The sequence below is a fragment of the Mangifera indica genome, chromosome 1, assembly GCF_011075055.1.
Source record: "Mangifera indica cultivar Alphonso chromosome 1, CATAS_Mindica_2.1, whole genome shotgun sequence".
NCBI classification, from domain to species: Eukaryota; Viridiplantae; Streptophyta; class Magnoliopsida; order Sapindales; family Anacardiaceae; genus Mangifera; species Mangifera indica.
The window spans coordinates 4,525,322-4,549,889 of record NC_058137.1 but is presented as its reverse complement, the minus strand read 5'-3'; the positions used below and the strand labels follow the sequence as shown (position 1 = coordinate 4,549,889).

At 29.6% G+C, this 24,568-nt stretch overlaps 4 protein-coding genes across 6 annotated transcripts; 2 read left to right on the top strand and 2 right to left on the bottom strand.

The window, feature by feature from the left end:
* Window positions 1-1,275: 1,275 nt before the first annotated feature.
* Window positions 1,276-3,730, top strand: LOC123226301 (histidine-containing phosphotransfer protein 1-like). 2 transcript variants are annotated; one of them, XM_044650825.1, is made up of 6 exons: window positions 1,276-1,526; window positions 1,614-1,744; window positions 1,853-1,897; window positions 1,994-2,065; window positions 2,179-2,251; window positions 3,457-3,730. In XM_044650825.1, exons 1-6 carry the CDS (start codon window positions 1,380-1,382, stop codon window positions 3,496-3,498), a joined length of 510 nt encoding a protein of 169 aa, XP_044506760.1. In that variant the 5' UTR covers window positions 1,276-1,379; the 3' UTR covers window positions 3,499-3,730. The 2 variants fall into 2 exon arrangements, with proteins under 2 accessions (XP_044506760.1, XP_044506754.1); XM_044650819.1 differs by having other exon boundaries at window positions 1,278-1,526; window positions 1,829-1,897.
* A 133-nt stretch (window positions 3,731-3,863) lies between these two features.
* LOC123226290 (IQ domain-containing protein IQM3) lies at window positions 3,864-8,707 on the bottom strand. Its single transcript, XM_044650811.1, has 9 exons — window positions 8,317-8,707; window positions 8,069-8,177; window positions 7,917-7,982; window positions 7,664-7,752; window positions 6,698-6,785; window positions 6,365-6,511; window positions 6,172-6,264; window positions 5,703-5,804; window positions 3,864-4,585 (listed from the first exon to the last, which is right to left on the bottom strand). Exons 1-9 carry the CDS (start codon window positions 8,580-8,582, stop codon window positions 4,097-4,099), a joined length of 1,449 nt encoding a protein of 482 aa, XP_044506746.1. The 5' UTR covers window positions 8,583-8,707; the 3' UTR covers window positions 3,864-4,096.
* Window positions 8,708-17,420: 8,713 nt separating this feature from the next.
* On the top strand, window positions 17,421-19,143 carry LOC123221941 (60S acidic ribosomal protein P2-1-like). Of its 2 annotated transcripts, none has more exons than XM_044644934.1 (4): window positions 17,421-17,522; window positions 17,627-17,726; window positions 18,328-18,554; window positions 18,907-19,143. In XM_044644934.1, exons 2-4 carry the CDS (start codon window positions 17,639-17,641, stop codon window positions 18,931-18,933), a joined length of 342 nt encoding a protein of 113 aa, XP_044500869.1. In that variant the 5' UTR covers window positions 17,421-17,522; window positions 17,627-17,638; the 3' UTR covers window positions 18,934-19,143. The 2 variants fall into 2 exon arrangements, with proteins under 2 accessions (XP_044500869.1, XP_044500876.1); XM_044644941.1 differs by having other exon boundaries at window positions 17,441-17,522; window positions 17,624-17,726.
* Window positions 19,144-19,681: 538 nt separating this feature from the next.
* LOC123221933 (monodehydroascorbate reductase, seedling isozyme) lies at window positions 19,682-23,397 on the bottom strand. Its single transcript, XM_044644923.1, has 10 exons — window positions 23,239-23,397; window positions 22,575-22,646; window positions 21,954-22,005; window positions 21,712-21,792; window positions 21,255-21,373; window positions 20,943-21,162; window positions 20,721-20,839; window positions 20,505-20,630; window positions 20,273-20,413; window positions 19,682-20,164 (listed from the first exon to the last, which is right to left on the bottom strand). The coding sequence occupies exons 1-10, from the start codon at window positions 23,287-23,289 to the stop codon at window positions 19,841-19,843; spliced, it is 1,305 nt and encodes a 434-aa protein (XP_044500858.1). The 5' UTR covers window positions 23,290-23,397; the 3' UTR covers window positions 19,682-19,840.
* Between the last annotated feature and the right edge of the window lie 1,171 nt (window positions 23,398-24,568).

Below are 24,568 nucleotides of genomic sequence, written 5' to 3'. Positions count from 1 at the left end.
TGGCTCAGTGAATTTATTATCCCCTTTTAAAATTTGAAACTGCGACAAATTTAATCCAACATTTAAATCCTTATTGAATGCACTCCTTATATCTTGAGCCCCTTTATATTTGGGATTTACTCCATGAATTTCGATCGACTGTTGTTACTTCAAAACTGCCACTTTCAAAAAACTGTGAGGCCATGATTGAATTTTTGCCTTTACCTATCCGTAATGCTAGATTTAAATTGAACTGAATTGAGCTGAGCTGAGTTTGAGCTCACTTAAACTCGAATTCAACTTATTTTAATGGAATCAAACTCAAACTTATTAAGTTTATTTCAAAGGTGTTCGAACTGATTCGTATAAAAGGAGTCGAACTTGAGTTTAGCTCAAGTTAAAACTCGAATTAAGTTTTGAATGTGATTTAATACTAAAATAATATTATTTTGACTCATATTAATCAAAATAATGTCATTTTAATAGATTCATATCAAAATTTTTAGACTCACAAGTTGTACAAATTTGAAAATATAGATCTCTCAAATTCAAATTTAAACACATTTAAGTTAAACTCGTTTCAAACTTTCAAATAAATTCAGTTCAAATCCAGTTATTCCTATCCGTCCATATAATATTTTCTTATATGCATGCTAAAATGTGTTTCTTTTTATTTTTAATTATTTTTATTACTTAGTTACTATAAATTTTCAATATTGTTATTAATAAATTCTTCTTTTCATATAAAGTTTATAAGTGCTTTTGGAAAATGTGATTTTTTTATGCCATTTTACTATTTATAAATTTCATTATATAAATGTAATGGGAAGATTATGTAATAAATGTTATATTTAACATATATGGAATAACAATAAATAAATAATTCAAAGAAAATCCAAAGGAAATTGTACTATTTCATAATTTTTAAAAAAATAATTTTATGTTACAAATATCCCAACAAGGGTTAATTTAATTCTTCACTTTAAAGATAACTAAGTCTCAACCATCTATATTTTGAAAATAAAATTATCTTTATAACATTACCAAAAAGCCCTTAAATACCCGTAAGAATACGTAAAAGAAAAAAACCCTAAATATATCAGAAAAATCAAATTATAAATATAAATAACGATATATTATTATATTTTTTAAATATTTAATTATTTAATAACACGTTATTATTTATATATGTAATTTTATTATTATAAAAAATATAAAACAAGAGCAGGTAGTTTCTTTCCACAAATAGTAAAAATGTTGAACTTTTCTTTTTCTAAATATAAGGACAGAAAGGAAATTTGATTGTGTAAACAAGTCGCCACCACAAATCTTTTTGAAGATAGAAGGGTTGGACTTTGGTGAAATCTCTATAAAAGGAAATCTCAATTAGTTCTACTTTCATGCCTGCATTTTCTCTCTTTCATTATATCCAATTCCAACTACAACAGTCTTACTCAGTTAATCTACTCTCGAAAAGGTCAGTGAAGATGGCGTTTCCTTCCAAAGAAGCACAAATCAAAACCTTCCTTAAATCCATGTTTGATGAGGTCAGTCAGATTCATTCATATTTTGCCATTTTTTCGCTGATTTAATCTTCCATTTTCTTTTATATTAAAGCAAATGTTGAATTTCAGGGCTTGTTGGACTGCCAGTTTACTCAGATTCAAGCTCTGCAAGACGCAAATAATCCTGATTTTGTCAATGAAGTCGTCACATTGTTTTGCACTGACACCGAAAGGATCATAACAGAGATGAACAAATTTATGTACGTAATTAAATTTCAAATTACTTGAGCAAATTTTGTATTATTTTTTGCATTTTAATTATTATTTATAATATTTATTTACAGGAGTCAAAACAATATTGATTTCAGCAAGTTGAATTCTTACGCTGTTCGGCTCACAGGAAGTAGCTCAAGGTAATTGATATTATAGATTTTTAAAATTTTATTAATAATAATTGATATCGGAAATTAATTAATTAGGGTTTTGTTTTAATGAAATAATAATTACAGCATCGGAGCAGCACGAATGAAAGCTGCCTGTGTTGACCTTCGTCGTGCTTCCGATGACGAAAGCAAAGAAAGGTGAGAATCAGGGGAGTTATTTTATATTATGATTAATTATTATTACATTAATACTAATTTAGGATTAAGAGTCTATTTAAGAGAGATTTAAGGACGATTTATTGGCCTTGCAGGTGCCTGCAAGCCTTGGATGCGATGACTCGAGAGTATTGTCTTTTCAGAAATAAATTTCACACCTTAATGCAGGTAATTAATGGTGTATGCCTTTTTTATTTTTATCTTAAAACACTAAATTAACTATTTTCAAAGAATAAATATTCTTGACTTAGAGCCAATACAAATCTTTGTTGTTTTTAAAGCCTAATAGGAATAACGGTGGTAGGTTTTACCTCACGTTAGGGTAAAAAATGTTCACCTCTAAGTTTTTTTCTTATTATATATTTCCAAGGCATACTTACATTTACAGTTTTATCTTGTATAGGTTATTCCCCCTAAGTTACCAATACATAATGTTGTTCAAACCCAATTCATTAAATTAAATTAAACTTCAGACCTATTCTGGGTCTTTTTGTTAAATTTTAAATTTAAAAAAACCGTAAAAATATCTATGCAATTTTTAAAACCCGTATAAACATCTCACTAAACCAAAAATAACCAACTCAAACAACCATTATAATTATATTTAATCTTCCTTGAGGCACACATAAACAAAATAAAAATAATAATTTTATACATCAAATTAATGTGTAAAATAATTGAATCCTGCAATATAAACAATTTTAGATATATATATATTGAAAATTTTAAAATTTAGTTTTAATTATACATATTTATTTCTAATTAATTTTGTTTCAAACATGAAATAAATTAATAAACACAATAATTTTGAGTTTATCAAGTTTTGGACTTAAACATCTTACTCCAATTTAATAGATAATTTTGTTTTTTCAAACTTGTTCTAAATCTAAATTTTGTTTGATCCAAAATTGATTTTTTTCGAATCAAACTTTAGACTTATTCAACTCAGTTGACAAATATGTCTACTCTAATTATTCTATGTTTATTAGGATTACTCCTTGTAGTTGTACCATTCTCCTCCTATGACGTGATCATTAAAAGAGATGACATTTCCACTATCCATTTCTCAAAACAACATCATCTTCAACAATTTTAAAAGAAGGATCTTGGGCTTTACACACACACACACACACATGTATGTATTGTCCTTAGCAACTCCAATGTTTACTCTTGCTAAAACGAAGTGCACAAAAACAAAACCCGAATACACTCTCCGTATACATGTTTATAAATTTTAATGCTTTCTGGCAGTTTTGTGCCGTCGAATAAAGCAAAATAACTAATCCAAAGCTACAGTGTTGAGCTTGGATCTTTTATTATTTCTATGTTCGGCTTTATTAATTTCCATTTTCACTAACATCTTGTTGGTGCAGCTGGACAAGGGTTTCATTGGCATGGATGCCAACCAACAGTAGCTGGACAGAATAGCACAATTACAGCTTGATCATTGTCAACCTAGATCTTCTACTGTAGATGCGTAATTTTATTAGCCCTAGAATAAATGTCTATGGTGTTAGACTGTATTTTCAGAATACCAGAATTCTAATGAATAAACTCTGTTTCATTAAGACTTCTTTTCAATTCATTGATTTTGCAACATTCATCAGTTCTGGAATGAATATCAGTTTCATAATCAATTAGAACTAATGTTGCGATATTTTTCTCACCTTTCTTGTGAATTGGCTATTATTTTGTGTCAAATTTGTTACCAGGACGTATCGACACAACCGTCTGTATTTTGAAATTGTAGATCTTGAAATAGTTTTACTTTATCTACTACTTAATCAAAGAGAAAGACTCCATATATCTCATAAATTGCAAAATTATCTGAAGTTTAGGCAATGAAATCTGACTAAGAAGCCCATTTCATAATCCTATATGCATTATTTAAGGCAGAAGTGATCTAAAGAGCACAACAGACATATACATTCACTACTAGAGTCCTCTAGCAAGAAAGCATCTGATGTTTAAGGCAGAGGTCTCCTAAAGAGCACAAAAGATAATACATAAAACTCACATACCATTCTCATGACTCGCATCTGATGTGGCATTGGCAGTTGGTGATGCAAGAGTAACATGCCTGTAAGGAAATGGTGAGGGAGGTGCAGTAGTTCTCGGAGATAGGTTAACAAACTCCAAGGCCTGCACTCTCAATTCCACCGGATAGTCAGCAACACAACCAATTCTTGGGCCAGCTCCAGTTGTCCACTTGAGTGAGAGCTGATTTCCCAATTGATACGAGTTCGCAGCCTTCTTAGAGTTGATCCTTTGCAATATAGCAGTTTTAGGCACCTCAGCCCTCGGGCTCTGAAGACCTCCAGATAAAGTCCTTCGATAATTACTTATAGTCTCTGTTTGGGTAACTTCAGATGGTTCTGAAGACAGATTTTCCTCCTTTTCCTTGACCTTTTCAGGCTTAGGAAACTCAGAGTCAACTGCAGTCTCAACTTTGACAGATTTACCATCGCCATAGCTATCAGAATAATCTTCAGCCCTGTGTATCTAGAAAATGATGCCATAAATCAAACATTAATAACCACACTGACTATAAAGAAATGTTTACCAGGAAATAAATTAGACTGCCAATTTTATGACATCCATGTTTCAGAAAGGGAAAAGGCTCTCAAAACCATAGGAAGTCTCAAATATTGTTTCGGTTTTATACAGTCACCTTTTTAGAGACAGAACAGTCAGACAGACTTTGACCCCGAGGATTTGGGGCTTACAGGCTCTAAAACTAGGATAAGTTATACAGAATCCACATATCATTAGTTTATTTTTTTACTAAATGTATTTCATTTAAATTTCCTTTTAAGTCTACATCCTTTTATGTCATTATAACATTATTGAAAATTCTATATTTTGTAATTAACTAACCTTTTGGTCTCCCTTAACTCTTACTTAAATTTTTTATATACAAATTTCTAAATCTATTATACATGCTTAATATTCAAAATTAAATAGAAACAAACATTTAATAAATAAGCATACACAATAAATAAAAAATGGTAATACAAATTTGAAATAAACAATACAGTTACAAAAATACAAAATAATATTATAACTCTAATTTGGTTGAAATGATATGATGCAATAAAGTGAAAAAGATAAGTTAAAGTTTGAATAGTAGAATAATATAATATTAACTTTTAATTAAGATTAATCTTACACACAAATGTTTAATTTAGTTGTAAATAACAAAACTACTTATAATTTAACATGTAATATTGGAAAGACCTTTTACTCCTACAAGTTACTATAATATAATGTTTAATGTCATTCCATTTAAAATAACTAGGCAAATTAATAATTTTATTCAATCCTCCATAAGATTAATTACTTACAAGAGAAAATATTTATGATAATATTTGCTTTTCTAAAGAGTTTAAGAAGAACATAATCAGTAAAACTCTACATCATTTTAAAATAAATATAATAATAATATAAACTTTTAGGTGGGGCCTTCCCCGATTATGTGGCCTAGGCAACTGCCTAGGGGTTGAACCGCTCAACCATATGTGACCCGACTTCTGTTCCACAACACAGTTCTGCTAGCCAAATTTAGAAATTGTTGCATTCACAAATGTGTTAGACAACTATGTTGCTATAGAATAATTACCTCAACTTCATCAATGTTCACTCCATTTTCTTTGAGACAGGATAAAAAGCTATCAAGCCTGTCATCCGTTGGCCGGTAATGCCCACTATATGCAGAAATTGACTGTGAAGTAGAGGTAAACAAGAATCAGAAGCCATAAATAACCACATTAGACTAACTTAAATTAGGTGTAACCACTGAAGTGCATTTGTCTCTGTGAATTGAAGATGAAGATGGGCACCTTCTCTCCCAATGTCACACTAGTGATGGATTTTCAACAACAAACATAGCAGTTTCGAAATGTAAACAACAGAATGCGGGGTATACATATACAACTAGTAGTGTTGAGGATAACAATAATACCTTCTAACTAACAGGTTTACCACAATTATTCCATGAGTCAAATTTCCATATTATATGATTTGAGTTTTGCATAGCTCTTGCATCTTTTAACACTATTAACAACATGCCCAGCCTTACGGAAAAATACCTTCAGAATTCCAAGCTCTGCCTCAAGCCTTCCAGCAGCTATAGTAGCTCCTCCTGCCAAGAAACTTGAATGATGGAACATTCCTTTCTTTTTCTGGAAGTTAATAAGTAAATTGGTTAGTTTTGGAATATAGTGGACCAAAAGAAGTAGGAGAAGGGTCAAAAATTGTTATTCGGTTTCTCTAAAGTCCTACCTCAGCAGCATAAAGTTTCTTTGAGGTGCTCATAACAAATATCCACTTGGCCCCCTCTGGTCCTTTATTTGTGTCAAGGAGATCTCCAGTCTGTTTGTGAATAATCTTCCCCTGAACAACATCGTATTCATAATGTTCCCTCTCTTTCTAATTTCAGCAAATATCATCCACCAGGAAGAGGGGGACAAATAGATAGGGGGAGAGGAAGGAAAACAAAAAACATGTTAGGTTGCTACAACTGGACTGTTTCATACAGGCATTTCAAAATATTTATTCTACAGATGCAGTAACATCAACTACAATATCTTGAATATGAATTATGCAAGCACATACAGGTCCCAGATATCTAATGCACTGTTGACGAAGCTTTGATCTTTGGCACTCTTTGAGATCAAGGTCCTTGCCATCTCCTACATCTAACCTGCATAGCGTACACATAACAGTGCATTAACTTCAATACTTTTTGCAGCATTATTTGTAAAAGGCACCCACTAAAAGTGAAAATCAAAACATCCCTTGCTTCTTGTTCTTTCCCAATTTCCAATTTTTAGGTATTAAAGACTTGGATTTAGTTCTTGTTCAAGAGAGATATGTAATGTTCTAGTTGTCAACTCCAGTAAATTACCTCCATTCTATTATTATGCTAGACAGAGACTCAAAATATTCAAATTCACATAGTCTCTAGCGTTTTATTCCAGTGTCCAATTCCATGTGATAGTTAAAGAAAATCAGCAACCATTCTACCACATATTTGAAGAATTCCTGACTTCCAAAAGAAACAAATGGTGATGAAGATCAAATCAATCAGATTATTTCCAATTCCTTAACCAACAACATTAAAGGAGTACTATGAAAATAACCATTAAATAAACGAGAAAACCTTATAGATGGTCTCACCATCACTCGATATGTGTGATGAAACCCTCCAATGAAATAATGTCATTTGTTAACCACCATTATGGTAGGTGGTTTCGAAAACAAAAAGCACATATAATTGGTTTATTGGACGGTCTTAGATCATCAACAAAGGAGGTGAAACTGTATAAAGGCCTATCTTTCGGACACAATAGAGACGTATTTGATACAAAGGAGTTGCTAATTATGGGACAGACTGACAAACAAAATTCATAGGCAGCCTTAAACTATTACCCCATAAGTGATTTGATTTGGACCATGACATCACGGTTTGAATATTGTGCACATAGTAATGAACTAATTATTCACCGTTTTCTTTCCTTAAAAACTTTAATATGTGTTGGCTTTACGTATAATCTTTCCACGGAACTAAAATTTACTCACCAGTAGAAAAATGGTTGGCCAGAATCAGCTTTACACCATTCTTCATAGTAGAAATGCAAGCTATGCCCATATCGATGTCGTGGATCAATCTACAGTCCAACAACAGATAAAAAAAGATAATACAAAATTTAAGTCAGGTAAAAACTAATTCAAATCATCTCGTTACAAAGAATACCATCTAAATTATAAACCAGAAAAACTCAATACTGTTAAAAATTATTTTTAAAAAAACCAAAAACGAAAGTAAACTTACAGCTTCAATCCAATGCTGAAACGCCAATTTTTGAGCCTTAGAATCTTTGGACAAGCCCTTTCCGACCTGCCAATAATCAACCAAGATAATTAAATCTAAATAACAGCAACGAAAAATACAAGACATTAATTATAAAAAATTCGTTTAACAACCTTAGAAGCATTCAAGACAACCCGGTTCCATCTCGAAGCCGCACTTTCTGGTAAATTAAAAAACGACACCGTACTATGATTTAGTCTCGCATAATCAATCGCTTGCCACCTGTTAGTAATATCACCACCATTTACTTTCGACTTAAATTTATAAATAAATTAATATATACATGTGTGTGTGTGCGTGTGTATTCAATTAAAAAATCGCGTGGTAAACAAGTAGTGGTACAAGGACCCTGTGCACCTACCACAACTCTTCAGCTACGACAGCCGAATCAGCCAATCTCCGCCGTGTGCGATAACTCCTGTAAACCTTCTGAAGCTTCACAGCCGCCGCAGCACTCGACTGAGAAGAGGAGTTCGGAGGCGCGTTGATCGTCCCACTCACAAACTCGTCGGAAAACTCGGAACTTGGAGGAGAATGGCGGTCGGAAGCGGAAATGCTGAGGTAAGAGAAGGGAGACTTCGACTGGTGATCGAAGTTTGACAAAGCTTGAGTATCCACAATCTCCATTGATCAAGCAAAACGACTCCGAGTATGAAGAAAGAGATGGCTCTGTTCTGTTACAGAGTAAGCAAGGTGGATGGATATATGGTAAAATTACTAATGGCCAGCTTTATTTTCCCGGGGAATTTTATTTGTTACCTGCCTGCCAGTTTCTGTGAATTTATTTTAATGGAAGAGTTTGACACACGCGCGCAAGTAGAGAATGAAATCAAAAATACTAATTAATTCAACTAAATTTTCAATAAACAATTTTAAATCAAAATTTAAAGGGTTACATTATTTTTTTCAATTTTTCTTCCGAAAATATGTTCGATATGCTCTTAATACTTTAAAATTTAATTCAGTTTAATTAATTAGTTTTAAAAATTAAATCAATAATAACTAAATAAAAAATCAAATTTTTAAAGAAAAATTATAATAAATACCTAAAATTAAAAGGTGTTAAGTAAAATTGTCTAAAACTCTAAGGATTAAGCAAAAATACTCTTAATTTGAGAAATAACTAAACTGTCTTTATATATAAACCCCACATTTTTCACGGATTTACTGTTTAAATTCAAAGAAATATTCGAACCTCCCATGGGTCTCCCACGAGCGTAACAAGTTTCGGTCTTTTTCATCGATTTTTCGATAACTAAAAATGACAAATAAGGAAAGTGCATAATCTCACTTCTTATTTGAATCAATTTATTATTAGAAATATTGAGATTTGAGGGAGATTTTGAGGTTTGAATGTTTAGGGTTTCGATTTTAAACAATGTATAAAATGTTTTGATTCTTTATTGTTCTGCTTAAATTTCTTGAAATGTTTTATGTTATTGGATGTGTACATTTGACTTGTATTGAAATTAGAGGCTGAAATGACGAGTTTTGGCTAGAAAGTAGGTTAAATATGTCGGCACTACGTTAATCTTCCACAAACACCCATGAGGTGGTGGGGGGTGGAATTTAGCGTTTTCAAAATTTTAGGGGGAGGGGGAGATCCATTGGGGTGAGTGGGAAATTTTACACTAAATCGTGAAAACCGTAGGTTGGGTGAAAATTGATTTTTTTTAAAACTATAGGGTTTATAGGCGATAGATTTTGAACGACCATAACTTTTGATTCGGGAGAAGTTGTAGGGCCTGTAATATATCAATGTGAAGCTCATTTTGAGCTCTATAACGACAACCCTCTTTGCCAGTTGCGCTCAATTTAGAGGCCCAAATAAAACTATTTCAGTGTGTATTATGCAGTTTTTTTGTTGTACCAAATTTAAGATTTTTGGTTTTTATGATTTTGAGTTTGTTTATGACCGGGCTAGACTTTTTTGATATATAGTTTTCAAATTTGACATCTGTCTCTTTAGTTTTATGCTTTTTGAGACATATTTTACGATGTAATTACGAAATTTCAGAACAATTTTTTGGTTTTTTCATTCCTAAGCTATTCGAACGTATAGTTTTCAAAATTCATATCTGTTTTTTCATATTTTCGAATAATTTTTTTATTGTTGACATTCTAAGGTATTTCAATATATCTATTTATTCTTAACATGTTATTTAAATCTTTTATATATTGTGGATTCAAATAACCCTTCCATATTTTTTTAACATTTTATTTAACCCCTAAATTATTATCTAATATCTAAATGCCCTATTTACATGACATATAAACTAAATTTAACAAATAAAATTAAGTTTTGAGTTAAAATTTATATAAATACTTTTTTTCACGAATTGATTTTTTTTATTTGAATTCAGAAATACAAATTTATTCCTTCCAAACAAACCTGTAATAATTGATATTAAGTAAAAATGAGAATGAAAGTAAGTATTTAAATGATATAAGAAGTGTATACAATGAGAGTGAGAGTAAGAGTGAGAGTGTTTATATAGATGTGGTGAAAAATAATTTTGGTATTTTAAAAAAATTAAGATATTTTTGCTTATAAATAGAAAAAATAGATATTTTTATTTAATAAAAAGATGAAATAGGTATATATATTTTTTAAATTCTAAATCAGTACTCAAATCAATCTTTTAAATAATTTATTTTTAATTAAAAAAATAAATTTGGTTTGACTATTAGATAATTTGGAATACCAGTCTCTCTTCCACTTGCTTTCTCTTTCCTAGTCCTTTCTCTAAATCCTAATCTCCCTCCATTTATGAGCCGGTGCAAAATTAGATGATCGCTTTAAAATTGCATTATTAAAGCAAATGACGTACGGGTGAGCAAAGAATTGTTTTGCCATAATTACTCTGACAACGAAATGGAAGGAGTTTGGTTAAAGAGAGTAATCGCTGTTTTAGATCACCTCACCTTCCTCACTTTCGTATTCCCCGAGATCTGCGTAAAATAGAAAACTAAAAAACAATTATCATTTCGTTTATCATTCACTGTAAATAAGTTAGCATTTCTCACGATATCAAAAAATTTTATATATATATATATATATAAGGTTATGTGTTATTTGAGAGTAATTTTGGAATAAAAAAATTTCCACAAGGTAAATAGAATTATAGTAATTAAATAGTATATTATATTATATATTAAGTATTATATTATATTATATTATATAATTTTTAAAAGATAAAATAATAAAAAATTTTAATTAATATACCATTATTTTAAAAAATATCATATATCATAAATATTTTTGATAATTTAAAATTTATTATGTACACTCTATTATATATTTTTTTAAAAAGTATATCGATTTATATCGATAATATGTATTATATCATATGTTATGTGTATTATATCGAATTAACTTAATACATTTTATTATACATATTATTTTTTATTTGTATCATATAATTTTGTGTATTATAAAATACTAATAGTTTTGAATGGAATGGATTGAATTTTGTTTATAATAAAATTACGTATATATATTTTTTATACATAATTTAAATATATAAATGATATATTATTATATAATTAGATGATTTTAAATTAAATATAAAATAACACTTAATTAAATTATAACATATCATTTATTTTTTTTAACTGAATGAATTGGTTTTGACGAGAATAATTTAGGCTCACGGAAATGACATTTAAAGTTGCAATCAACCACCACACACTAACATGCAACAATCAACTGTCACCTTGTAATCACAAGATTACATTCCATCCTTAGTATAATAATTAAATTGTATATTAAAAATTTAATTTTTTATATTATATATGATATATTATATCGTATGATATAATTTTAAAAAATAATAAAAAATTGATTATCACATCATTATATTTGAAAATATTGTAAGACCTTTTGAAATTCTAAAATTTATCATATAAACATTTATCACATCATCATTTCTCTTTAAAAGATATATTAGTAATATGTATCATATTGTATGATATATTAATTATATAAATAATTTATATATATCTTAAAATATATATAATTTTTTATCTATATTATATCATATCATAAAATATATATAGTATATTATAGAATACTAATAATTTTAATCTTTATCCCATTAGGTCAACAAAATTGAAAGTTATAGTAGCTCTTTGTTGACGGGTAGAAAAGTTTTATATTGGGAAAATAAATTTTTGTGATGACGGTTGAATAGCCCAGTTATTTTTAGAGTAAATAATATTTTTTATTTTTAATTTAATTTAAAAATATTTTTATTTATAATTTATATAAATAATAGTTTTCCATCTAAACTCAAACTTTATTAAGAAAATTAACTAGTTAAGAATAAAATAATAATTTTATTATATATTAATTTGAAAAATTAAATAATAAAAAATTAAATTTAAATATTTTTAATATAATAATTACATTTAAACATTTTAAATAATAATTTTAAAAAATATGATTATAATTTATTCAATTTTATGTAATTATTATTTTTTAAATTATTAAGAGGTAAAATAATATTTTAAAAATATCTAAAAACTTTTAAACTTTTTTAAAATTTCTAATAACCCTTAAAAATTTTATAAAGATTCTTAATAATTTATCCTATAATATAAGAGTGTAGGATAAAGACACCCTTATCTATAGGAAAAGATAAATAAATGATAAAAGTGAAAAAAATAAAGAAAATAAATACTTTTTTATATAATTTAAATATTTAAAAAATTGTTTTTAATTTTTGTCAATTTAGGTTTATATTATAATTTTGAAAAAAAAATAGTTAAACAAAATAATAATTTTACTCTTTAATACTATTATTCATTAACAAAGTTTAATTTTTGATGAAAAATTATTGTTTATATTTAATTTTTTATGAAAAGATGTTATTTATATCACTTAAAAATAAAAAAGTATTTAAGGCTAAACCTTAGATAAAAATATATAATTTATCCTTATTTTTATTTTTTTAATTAATAATAAGAAACTTCACTTGAATTATATGAATAAGACAAATTTTTAATTTAATACTTAATTTTATAATTATATAATTAGATATATTAAAATTTTAATTTTAAAATATTCTTTTAAAAAAAAAAAACTTAAATCCATCATTTTTTATAGAAGCCTTTTTTGACTGCTCACGCTTACTGTTGGGGGAAGCAGAGAGATGGGCTGCAGCGAAGTGGAAGACGGCTGTTCAGTTGACCACGACATTGAAATATTCTTTGTTCTCCTTCACAAAAGTAGAAAAAAAATAATTATTCAAAAAATTGGATGACGAGTCGTGGACTGCTGCTTATCTATCTACGCGCTAATTGGTGCGTAAGTTGCCATGCAGCATGCGTTACTCCCACGCTCGATTTTGAGAAATGCTTTATATTTGATCATTAAAATATTTAAATCGGATTGTGGCATTTATAATAAAAAATTATACACAAGACAAGACAAGACCTTGGTCTCTTACTCTCTTCAAAGTCAATTAGTGTTACACTGTGGGCAAAGACTTGTGCTTAACTAAATAGCCATAGACTGACAATTAATTACGTGCATGCCATTGCGGTGGACCAAAGTCAAACCACGTGCTAGACAACACAACTAATCTTCTTGGAAAAAACCTTTTCGGCAAAGACTTTGTTTCCACCCAGGGTTTGAAGTAACTTCGAACTATCATCAATAAATTTTTTAAAATCTAAAATCCCTTTAAACCCAACTATTTAAAGTTTTTTTAATTTTTAAAAATTATATTTTCTTCTCATAAAATCTAAGATTTTTTTCTTTAGTTCTTCAATCACCATCTCTATCTTTAATAACTTTTTTTTTTTACTTTAAATCATCGTCATCGATTTAGCATATTTTTTTTCTTTTCACCTCTCTGACTATCTATCTAGATTCAATTAAATAACAAAACTCTTTGTCTAGATTCATTAAATCTAAACAAATAACTAAAAAAGTGAAAAAACCGTATATTTGAGAGAAATACGATTTTTTAAAATTGAAAATTTTTAATCAAAAATAAAGTTTTGAATTTTTAAAACTTAGAAAAAATAATGAATTAAATATTTTTTAGTAATAATAATTTTATTCTTGTATATAACTAAGAATTTTAACAAAAATTAGATAATCGATAGAATTTTTTTGAGTTTTAAAAAATTGATGTGCTAAAGTTGGGGAGTAAATCAAACCTTAGGTGGGACTAAGTCTTTTGGCCAAACATTTAACATGGCAAAACCATCCTTATCATGCATAGACCAAACAAAGTTTAAAACTTTTTGAGAGGATCATTGACGTATGATTTTTTTGTCCCTATGTTAATGGTAAACATCAAATAGATAACTAGATTGCGCCAGCTGACCAAAACTTTTTAGGTAAAAGTGATAAGATGGACATAATTTGGTGTAAAATATTACAAATTTATGGAATCAAATACTCATAAAATAGGATTTAAATCTCTATCATATTTATAAAATTTTAATTTATTTATATTTTTTTGAATATATATGTTAGAACAAATCAAATAGGATTTTTAATTAAAAAAAAAGTCACATAAAATAACATAATAATCAAAGATAAAGTGGTTGAAGACACTTTTAAGAAGACGTAATTCACAATTTGAATTGAGATGATAAAATTTTACATTCAACTGTTTAGTGTTTTGCAATAAATCACCGCAAGCAAGTGCCTGCCGACGCCCTTTGTGTACCAACTCTTGATTAATTAATTACACATGGGTATGGAAAATATGTGCCATTTCAGTTGGTGGCTCCCTTGGAAATATCCCATTGTTGTTGCTTTTTGACTGGTATCCCTTCAGTATTGTACTTCCCAATTTCCCAACCAGTGTTTTCATTTTAGATGTGAATTTTCCTGCAGTGGAAAGCCCCGGAAGTTTCTATTAATTGAAAATGTGTTTGTTTTTGTGCCCTTCTTCACTTTAAAGATGATAAGAATAGTAAAAAGTGGAAGTCCTGTGTGGTCTCAACGTTTTTCAGAATAATTTTGTACTCCACTAGACATGTGATATTGCATGGCTTTCACCTTCTTCATTCGGATTTATTTCTCTTCTCCTTTTATTTTTTTATAATTTCATCGAATTCAGTATTGACAAGCAAACAACGTTAACACTACAAATGAAATAGTAAATTTAGAGTATAATGATTAAACTTATAACAATTTTATTAAATAAATTTAGATTTTATAAATAAAATAGAAGCTCAAGCTAAAAGTTTTTCTTCAAAAGTTATAATACTCAACTAATTTTGCTAATCTTAAGGGGGGGGGGGGGGGGGGGGGGGTCGTAAAAAGCTCTCTTATTTGTTGTCAAGAAATCATAATTTTTATGTATTCATGAGTCATTTGGTTCGTAATAAAGAAAAATCACTTTGATAATCTATTTTTTATTATATATATTATCTTATTTGGTTTGTTCGGTATAAAATATTACAGTAATTTATAATACCAATGGTGATATAATAGGTAATATAAGTGGTAGTCTGATTACCATATTCATTTTATATATTAAAAGATTATCGAAATAATCTTCATTTTATTATAATTTTATTTTTACTTATTAATTTTTTATGACTAAAACACTCTCACTTTTAATTAATATAACAAATAATATAAAATATATTTTAAAATAATTATAACCAATGATATTTAAGTAAAATAATATTTTAATATTTTTTTAATTACCCTCCAATCAAATTCAATAATTATTTATACTTATTAAATTTTATTAAACATAATTTATATCTAATAATTTTTAAAATAATTCTTTTATATTAACCCCTGATTAAGGGAAGATGAGGGTATGCCCCTTAAACTAACAATGATATGTTACATATTTTTTTTATATTGCATTTTTAACATGGAGGTTTTTTGTATATTATTTACAGAACAAATTAAGCCTATGAAAGTAAATTCAACATAATCAAAATCTTATATGGCTTTTGAGCAACTTAAAAATAAGAAATAAATTATATATATAACTAACACAACAATATGCTGTAACTGAAATCATAGAAATTTTATTTTCCCATAATCTCCATTAATATTAAAACTTGATTAATTGATTCAACATTTTAATCTCATTATTTTTCAAATTAAAAAAATAAATAAATTAGCAGTGTGCACAAATTTGGTTTAGGAAATTGAAACAACATATCAGTCCAAATGCTTGGCAGGTACAAGTGCATCTATGACGTCAAGGTAAACTTATTTTATAACAAAGAAAATTTCTATCATTATAAACTTTCCACAGCTCCTGTTGAAAGTATAGAATTTGATGCCAAATTCAGTTCTATAAACTACTATAAACATAAATTGACGTATCCAATTTTGAGTTTGTAATGAAACTCACATGAATATGATATGAGATGTTAATGTGAGTTGTTTCCATGACTTCATTTACCTACATACTATAATTTTTTTGTGTTTGTGTGTTTATGGTCTTGCGAGAAAAGAAGAAAGCCAAGTCTTCTGTTTTAATTTTAGCATTCATTCTCTTTAGGAAGGCAGTTGGTATGTATTATTTTTAATGCAACCAACTCTTGTTTTGTAATGGAACAGAATTAAAATACGTTGATTAATTTGTTCGAAGGAGAAAATAGTACGTAATGTGTAACGTCACTGAGTGGGTTAGCGATTTTATATTAAAATATTCTTATTTTATTCACCATCATAAGTTTAAGAATTTAATTGGATAATGTTACCTTCAACATGCATGCAAGCATCCGCCTACTTATCTACTTCTGCTTAACATTAAAATTAAATATTTTATACCAAGGAATATTTTGTATACATAATTTGAGGGGATATTGATTAAAATATTATATTTTTTATTATATATTTATATGAACATTTTTTTTCTATTATATATGTATAGTCTAAAATATAAAATATTTTTAAGTTTTGTATTCACCCAACTAAGATTTACTTAATTAAGTATAAATTCATCCAATCAATGTATAAAACTCACTCAATTAAGATTAAAATGTGAGATAAACATGTGAAAATTTTTTATGACTTTGACAACGGGAAAGTTTGCAAGGTGGTTGGTTGGAATTTATTTTTAAAAAATTGGTTGGTTGGGTGGTTGGTCAACCGCCAACCCTAAATCTTATAATCATCTTCTATCAAAAACAAAGCCAAACTTAAAAAATGACTATATTTGTATAATAAAAAAAGTGATTATATACATTTAAAAGGTAAAATAAATGAGTATTTTAATCAATATTCCTAATTTGAGTATACAAATAAGTATATATTTATATATATTATTATATGATCGAATGTTATGTTATTTTTAATTTAAAATCACTCAATTATATAATGATATATATGCATATGTATCTATTTATATTATATATAATTTTATTATAATATAAGTCTTCTCTAATAAAAAAATTCATGTTTGGGCCGGCCCGAAATGGATATGGGCTGTATTGATCCTAGAAAGTGGGTTGCACATCTAAAACCAGCTAAAACCCTAAATTTGTACATGCATATATACATATTGTAGATACAGTACCTGTTCCTTTCCATTCTCCTGTCGTTCGAGTTCTTCCCTTTGAGCCTCCCAGGTACTCACTCTCTTTCTGTCCACATGAACTTACATTTTCTTTTATGTTATGTTTATTGATAATTTATTTAAGCCAATGATGTTTTTGGTGTGTTTACAAAGTAGTTGAGAAGCGAAATGAAGGTGATTGCAGCGTATTTGTTGGCCGTTTTGGGAGGCAAAACAACCCCTTCTTCCGATGATATCAAAGATGTCCTTGCCTCTGGTACCTTCATTTCTTTACTAATTTCAGTTTAACGCTGCTTTTAATTGTTTTTTTCTTCAAAAGTTGGGTGTTTGTTCTCTCAGGTTTTGTACCATAGAACCCTTAAGGCACTTAAGATCCTCGTTCAAGAAACTTGATCTCATGATATTTTTTTGGGATTAGAGTAATAAACAAGTATCTGATGATGTTATAACGAAATTCCCTTCATTTTCTTTTTGAGGTTGCCCTTCTGGACTGTAAACTTGATTAGTTTTTTCCATAATGCATGGCTTTGCTTCACCTAATTACTACCTGGATTACTTAATTTTGAAATAAAGGAATATGTGGTGGAATTTAATTGGCCAGGGGAATATATGCTGTGATGCACCCCGCCCAGAACTATATACTAGTAAGAGAGCTACAGATTTTATCACGGATGATATAAGATTATGTCTGATTTATGTTCACTTTCTATATCTTGAATGGTTTTTTAATAATTATTATAAGGTGGCTATTCATGTTGTTTAGTTTTATGACATTTTTAGAGCTTTTTTATTCTATAGAAAGGATTTTGTTGCTATATTAGTGCTAAAGAATCGAAATTTTTTATGCTACTGCATAGTTGGAGCTGAATGCGATGATGATAGGATAGAACTTCTTCTGTCAGAAGTCAAGGGTAAAGATATAACTGAGCTTATTGCATCTGGGCGGGAGAAATTGGCCTCAGTGCCTTCTGGCGGTGGTGCTGCAGTTGCAGTGGCTGCATCTGCCAGTGGTGCTGCCGCTGCTCCAGCTTCTGCTGAGTCAAAGAAAGAGGAGAAAGTGGAGGAGAAGGAGGAGTCAGATGATGTGAGATTTGCTCAGTGCTTATTTTGATTGATTATTTAATTTCATGGCTCTCATATCCAATTTCACTTCAATGTTCATACATTCTCTGTGACTTGCATCCTCGTTTTCAAAATTTTTTATTTATGTGCCATTGAGTATATTCCAAAATGCAAATATTTAAGCTGGTTTTTGCCTAATCATAAGAAATTAAATAGGATAGCATGTTCATTACCCTTCTGTCTAGCTAAGTATCATCTTTCACATGTACCTGATAATCTAAATCCATGGCATTTTATGTGTGCGCACCATATATAACTCTCTCTAGTTTTTATTTCCACATTATCTAATTTTCTTTTTATTTTTTTTGTTGCAGGATATGGGCTTCAGTCTTTTTGACTAGAGAGTTCTTTAGCTGTTACCCTGTACAAATCATTTTCCTCCTCAATTTGGAGCTCTGTTTGGACGATGAAGTTTTGTTTTCCAGATTCATGTAGTTCTTAGCTTATATAAACTTTTAGTAAGTCAAATTGTTATTTGCAATTTTACAATATGTTGGATTTTGTCTTGCTCGAGTTCTATAATGAGATGGTGTCATGAGCCTTTCATTGTATTGTGGGTCATTCATGAGAACGCATTATAATTACTATTCAGAAATATAGCCGAAATGCACAGTCTGCTTGAATTGAAAAATGTGAAATACAAATAATTTACAGTCAACTTCACATGCTTGATGTTCTAACATATATTAATAATGTAGTTTCATAATCGTCTATAAGCTAGTTTCATAATAATGCAAGTTGAAGGCAGGTGAACCGTCTCTGAAAGGCCAGAATTTGAGATGGTAGTTAGTATAAATAGGATATAAAAACTTGTAATTTTGTTCTTTTTCCTTTGGTTTTACATGGGATCTTTTTAGTCCTAATATTAGTAAATCTTTTTGTTGGTTTTGTTTAGAAATATAGTGATGAAATACAATAAAAATATGTCTTCCACACTTTTGATACATAAATATATATAAACATAGATGTGTCAATGATAAGGTAAACCCTAATTACATAATAACACATCTATATATGCACATATTTACATATAAAAAATAGACACACATAACATTATCATCTTGATGCAAATAAGAAATATCGAAAAAATTATCAAAATCAAACTTGAAAGCATCTTTGCAATAAAAAAGCACCAAAAAGTTTAAATGCAAAGCAAATAAAATACCACAATCCATCTTGAACAGAATTAAGCAACTTACAAATGTTCTTAAACACAGACGCATAAAATATAGCCACTCCCAATAATTCTCATATCTTGCTGGCAAAGGCAATACCCTCCTTTGACAGCACATCCAAATCATCAACTGAAGGCTGAATCCTAGCAACTTTGGCAATTGCCTTGTTTTCTTCTGGAGTCCCACTCTCAAGGAAAGCTCCAACAACCTTCCCATCTTTGATCCAGTATGTTCCAAACTTGTGGGTTGCTGATGCTGGATCACCGTCCCCAAATAGCACTGTGTCACCCACGTTGTCACCATAGAACTGCCATGAAAGATCAAAGGCACGAGAATAGAAGAATGGAAGGTAGTCATATTCATCGATTGTTTTCCCTTCCTCACTTGCTTTGATTGCCTGAAATACACAAACATACCATTCCCATTCCATCAGTATATTCAAGGCTTCATAATTAATGGAGGTTCAGAAATTCTTATTGCACCAGTGACATGTAATTCTGCATACCTTTACAGCCTGCTCAGCGGACTTGCGGGCATGGTCAACATGTTCAACTCTTCTAATCTCATTGAATAATTTCAATGGGAAAGTAGCAACATCTCCCACAGCATAAACATCAGGAACACTTGTCTTGAAGAATGCATCAGTCTGAAATTGGAATGTCATGTCAGAAGAAAAATAATGTATTCCTAATGTTACAATGAGACTTTAATCAAGAATGTAAGTTGTAGTCACTAACCTTAATTCCACCTTTCTCCTCTTCAAGTTGCCCCTTAACTAATGATATGAGAGGTCTACCTCCAACACCAACAACAACAATGTCAGCTTCCAGAACCCTGCCATCCTTTAGTTTAACTTCTTTCACCTGAATGATGAAATTAGTAGACATGATGAATTTCAGCCCATAATAACAGCATTATTACAACATCAGTTATGCTCGAGATTGATTGTTTACCTCTCCATTAGCATCAGCTGTAAATCCAACTGCAACAGTTCCCTTGATAATTTTTACTCCCTTATTAGCATAATAACCCTCATAGAAAGCAGCAATACCAGCAGTGAAGAGGCGAGGCACTACAACAAGGTCAGTATTATGATCCAATTACATATTCAAAGTTATATGTCCAAATTTAAGCAACACAGAGAAGAGGTCATAGATTGTAAAATCTTCACTTACTGCACCATGGTTCAGGATAAACCATGCTAACATCAATATCGTTGATTCGCAAAGCTGCACTAAGCTCAAGGCCGATGTATCCTCCTCCAACAATCACAGCCTTCCCATTCTTCTTTGTTTTAATAGCTTCAACAAGCAAATCAGCATCATCAATTTCTCTCAAGTAGAAGATATTTTTTGCATCAGCTCCTTGCACCCCAAAATCTGTCAACCTTATAACCTGGAAATAAAAAATGGAAGCTCACATTTAAATGTTCACAGAAGGCAGAGGGAAATGCTATATCTGAAAGATGTCTTAGTTAGTGTGTTTACTGTGGAACCAGTTGCAATGATTAAAATTTGATACTTGAAAACTGTCCCAGCTGCACTAACAAGAGTCTTGCAAGAAAGATCCACTTTGACTATTTCTGTGCTAAGGATCAACTCAATTCCTGCAAGCATTAGACCATGAGAAGCATACTACATAAGCAATTACCAAAATCACAAAAATAAGAAATGAGAACAGTTAAATATATAATGAGCAATCTGGATACTAGAAAAAGAAAGAAAGAAAAAGAGAGTTTAATTGATATGACAAGTTAAATTCATATAAAAGATCTTAGGATCTAATTTAGTGGAGGAAGTTAAAGAAAAACATTCTTCATCAACCACTTATTCAAAAGGTGTAAGTCCTTTCTGCATCAGCGTTTTATTTAATAAAAAGCTGAAACTCTGTCCAAAATGAATTAGATAATAAGAAGGACATGATAGTTAGAAAAGCAGGTATCACCTTTTTCTTTGTACCACTCAGGAAGTAGTCTCTCCCCTCCACTTCCAACACAGACATGGAAACCGGGAAGTCTAGCAGTCCCTGAAAGAAAGAGGTATTTGCTGTCAAATGATACAGAATATGGCATATGACACCAAGTTTAAGCTCCACAGAATTGTGACTCAAAGCTAAAGGTGTGGCACCTCAAATTCAATCACAGTCCAGTTCATTAGTAATAAATAAACAGAAGTAACTTGACTTACCCTCAGGGAAAAGATATGCCTTGCTAAGTGCAGGACGCTCATATGGAGCCACCTATGAGAGAAAGAAAGCATCAATCAGTATAAATTCAACAGAAAAGGAAAATAGGATCAGTGTTATTGTGAAAAGATATGCCTGTACTGATTAATTTTTCAAACTGCACAAGGAGAAAACCATGAGCATGAATTGGCCCAAACTATATTACCAATTATAAACTTTAAAGACAGCCCAATTTAAAATTAAAGATAAACATAATAACAGATGAAAGATTAAAAGAGGAGTACTAAGACTTACTCATTAAAATGATTGAACATATAAATGTAATCTACTGCCAAATCACCAAGCCCAAAACTTAACTACAAAGATTTTTAATATCAACATATCCATTTTCAATATAAAGTTTCAATATCTTTATCAATTTTATTGAAGACAAATCATTTGTATACAGAAATTTCCAAACATTGCAATAACTAAAAGTACAGTAACTCTTGTCCAAACAATTATAAAAATTAAACAAATTATACTATCTGGCATATATGGAACTGATTTCAATCATATTCATCAAATTCAAACTCAAGATTATTGAATAAATGCCTAGTGGACAATAGTAGTATTAAGCATACAGCTTCTTTTGAGATAATTGCCAGCTCTCCTGGATTAACACCCTGCTTCGCAAACTCCCTAGCCGCATATCCCTGCAATTTCAAAGACCATATATTCAAATAAACATAACAAATAGCATTAATCAAATAAACGAAACTCACAAATGGAACTTTTCTAGTGCATGCCCTTTCATAATCTAATTCAATAATCTCGGCCAATCAATAGAAAACCTTCACAAACATAAGAACCGCAGATATAACAAATTCAAACGGCTTCAAAAACTGAAATAATTTTGTTCTCTTCTTATGTTCAATTGTTCCCAAATGTTTACTCAATTAAGTAAATTTAAAAGGCTTATCACACCAGTTAATAGCTAAAGATAACAATAAAAACACTCTCTAACTACAATCAAAACGCAATTGTTACTAACGTTAAGTCAACGACACTAGCATTCAGTAGCAAACCAAGCCAAAATGAAATTAGGAATAATTTTATTACTAATCTAGCAAAAATATGCAGATCTGAATAATCTTATGAATCGGAGCACTCGTTTCATGTTCAATTCTAGATTAAAAACAAAACAAATCAAGTCTACAAGTATGATGCATCAAATTGAAAAATGGAGAGTTTATGAAGCAAATTATAAACGCTGATTTACAAAGAGACAAGTGATCAAGCACTCACCGCAGCGACTCCACCACCGAGGATCACGTACTTGAATAGGAGTTCCGCCATTGATGGATGGATCAACAAAAAATAAAGGTCTGTTCGGTACTGAGACTTTCTAGACTTTGAAACTTATTTATTGTTAGCTAATGAGGTGTTAACTGTGGGATTGGTCAGAATATTTATAGGGCGAGTTGGCCTTCCATATATCAATTTTTGTCATCTAAAGGAAACCAGATTTTTGCCACGTGGTGGACCACTTGCCGTCCATCTCTGATGACTGTGCATTAGCCACGACAACGTTAACGAAAGATTTTTTTTTTTTTTAAACGGTACTTCCGGTTATTATTTTCATTTCCAGAACCATCTATGAGATTTTCTGGGGTGTATTGTAAACATTTTAATTAAAATAAAAACTTAAAATTGAGAACGTCTTTAAATTTCTTAACGACTCTGTTTTAAGAATGGGAATGGAATGCGAAATTTCTATAATATAAAGTTTAAGTTTAAATTTAAATGAAATGAATAATGTCTGTAAACACGCACAAGTTCAAAGTCTTTTTTTTTTTTATTATTCTTTTCACATGCGAGTGTAAACGGAATCCCAGCCTTTGCCGGTCAATTTGAGTGCTTGCATGGCTGGGTTTTAATTATCAATAAAATTATGTGTATTTACTTTAGATATACAAATATATATACATTTATATGTGTCATCATATGATTAGATGATTTTAAATTAAGAATAAAACAATAATCAATCATATGATAACACATATGAATGTGTATACATTTGTGTACCTAAAGTGGGTACACATAGTATTACTTTTTAATTATTCGGAGTTCATGAAAAATTGGATGCCACGTGGCAGTGAACACGTCAAGCTGGTTAATGCTAATGTCACTGCTGATGGCATCAACAAAAATTGGTATTTTGTCAAACCGATGATTAGGTTCCGTAGAACCTGCTAGTCTGAAATACTTTCAATTACTTATGGTTAATTTCATAATTTTATATAATTTTTAATTTAATTCACATAAAAAATTGAAAGATATATTATATTTAAAAAAAAAAAAAAAACCTAAGTCTCATTGTCACATTAACGTTACGTCTATCTATCCACGTTTTAAAACTAAAAAATGTTCAAAAAATTGTATTATTTTATTTTAGTAATTTTTTAATAAAAAATAAAAATTTAAATTGTTTTTAAAATTATTCAATATAAATTACTTTTTTATATTTGATAAAATAAATAATATATAAATAATTATAACATAACGGAAGTCGTTATACCTTGCATTGTGAGAACCTATTGACATGAAAACAATTAATAATATTAAAACAATATAA

Coding starts and splice junctions, on each gene's coding strand:
- LOC123226301 (XM_044650819.1), top strand. CDS start 1,380: ATGCCTGCATTTTCTCTCTTTCATTATATCCAATTCCAACTACAACAG. Junction 1,745..1,828: donor ACAGAGATGAACAAATTTAT/GTACGTAATTAA, acceptor ATTTATTTACAG/GAGTCAAAACAATATTGATT. Junction 1,898..1,993: donor CTCACAGGAAGTAGCTCAAG/GTAATTGATATT, acceptor TAATAATTACAG/CATCGGAGCAGCACGAATGA.
- LOC123226290 (XM_044650811.1), bottom strand. CDS start 8,582: ATGGAGATTGTGGATACTCAAGCTTTGTCAAACTTCGATCACCAGTCG. Junction 6,786..7,663: donor GGCCAACCATTTTTCTACTG/GTGAGTAAATTT, acceptor TACGCTATGCAG/GTTAGATGTAGGAGATGGCA. Junction 4,586..5,702: donor TGAACATTGATGAAGTTGAG/GTAATTATTCTA, acceptor ATCATTTTCTAG/ATACACAGGGCTGAAGATTA.
- LOC123221941 (XM_044644934.1), top strand. CDS start 17,639: ATGAAGGTGATTGCAGCGTATTTGTTGGCCGTTTTGGGAGGCAAAACA. Junction 17,727..18,327: donor CAAAGATGTCCTTGCCTCTG/GTACCTTCATTT, acceptor GCTACTGCATAG/TTGGAGCTGAATGCGATGAT. Junction 18,555..18,906: donor AGAAGGAGGAGTCAGATGAT/GTGAGATTTGCT, acceptor TTTTTGTTGCAG/GATATGGGCTTCAGTCTTTT.
- LOC123221933 (XM_044644923.1), bottom strand. CDS start 23,289: ATGGCGGAACTCCTATTCAAGTACGTGATCCTCGGTGGTGGAGTCGCT. Junction 21,163..21,254: donor TCATTGCAACTGGTTCCACA/GTAAACACACTA, acceptor TTTTATTTCCAG/GTTATAAGGTTGACAGATTT. Junction 20,165..20,272: donor CCGCTGAGCAGGCTGTAAAG/GTATGCAGAATT, acceptor TGTGTATTTCAG/GCAATCAAAGCAAGTGAGGA.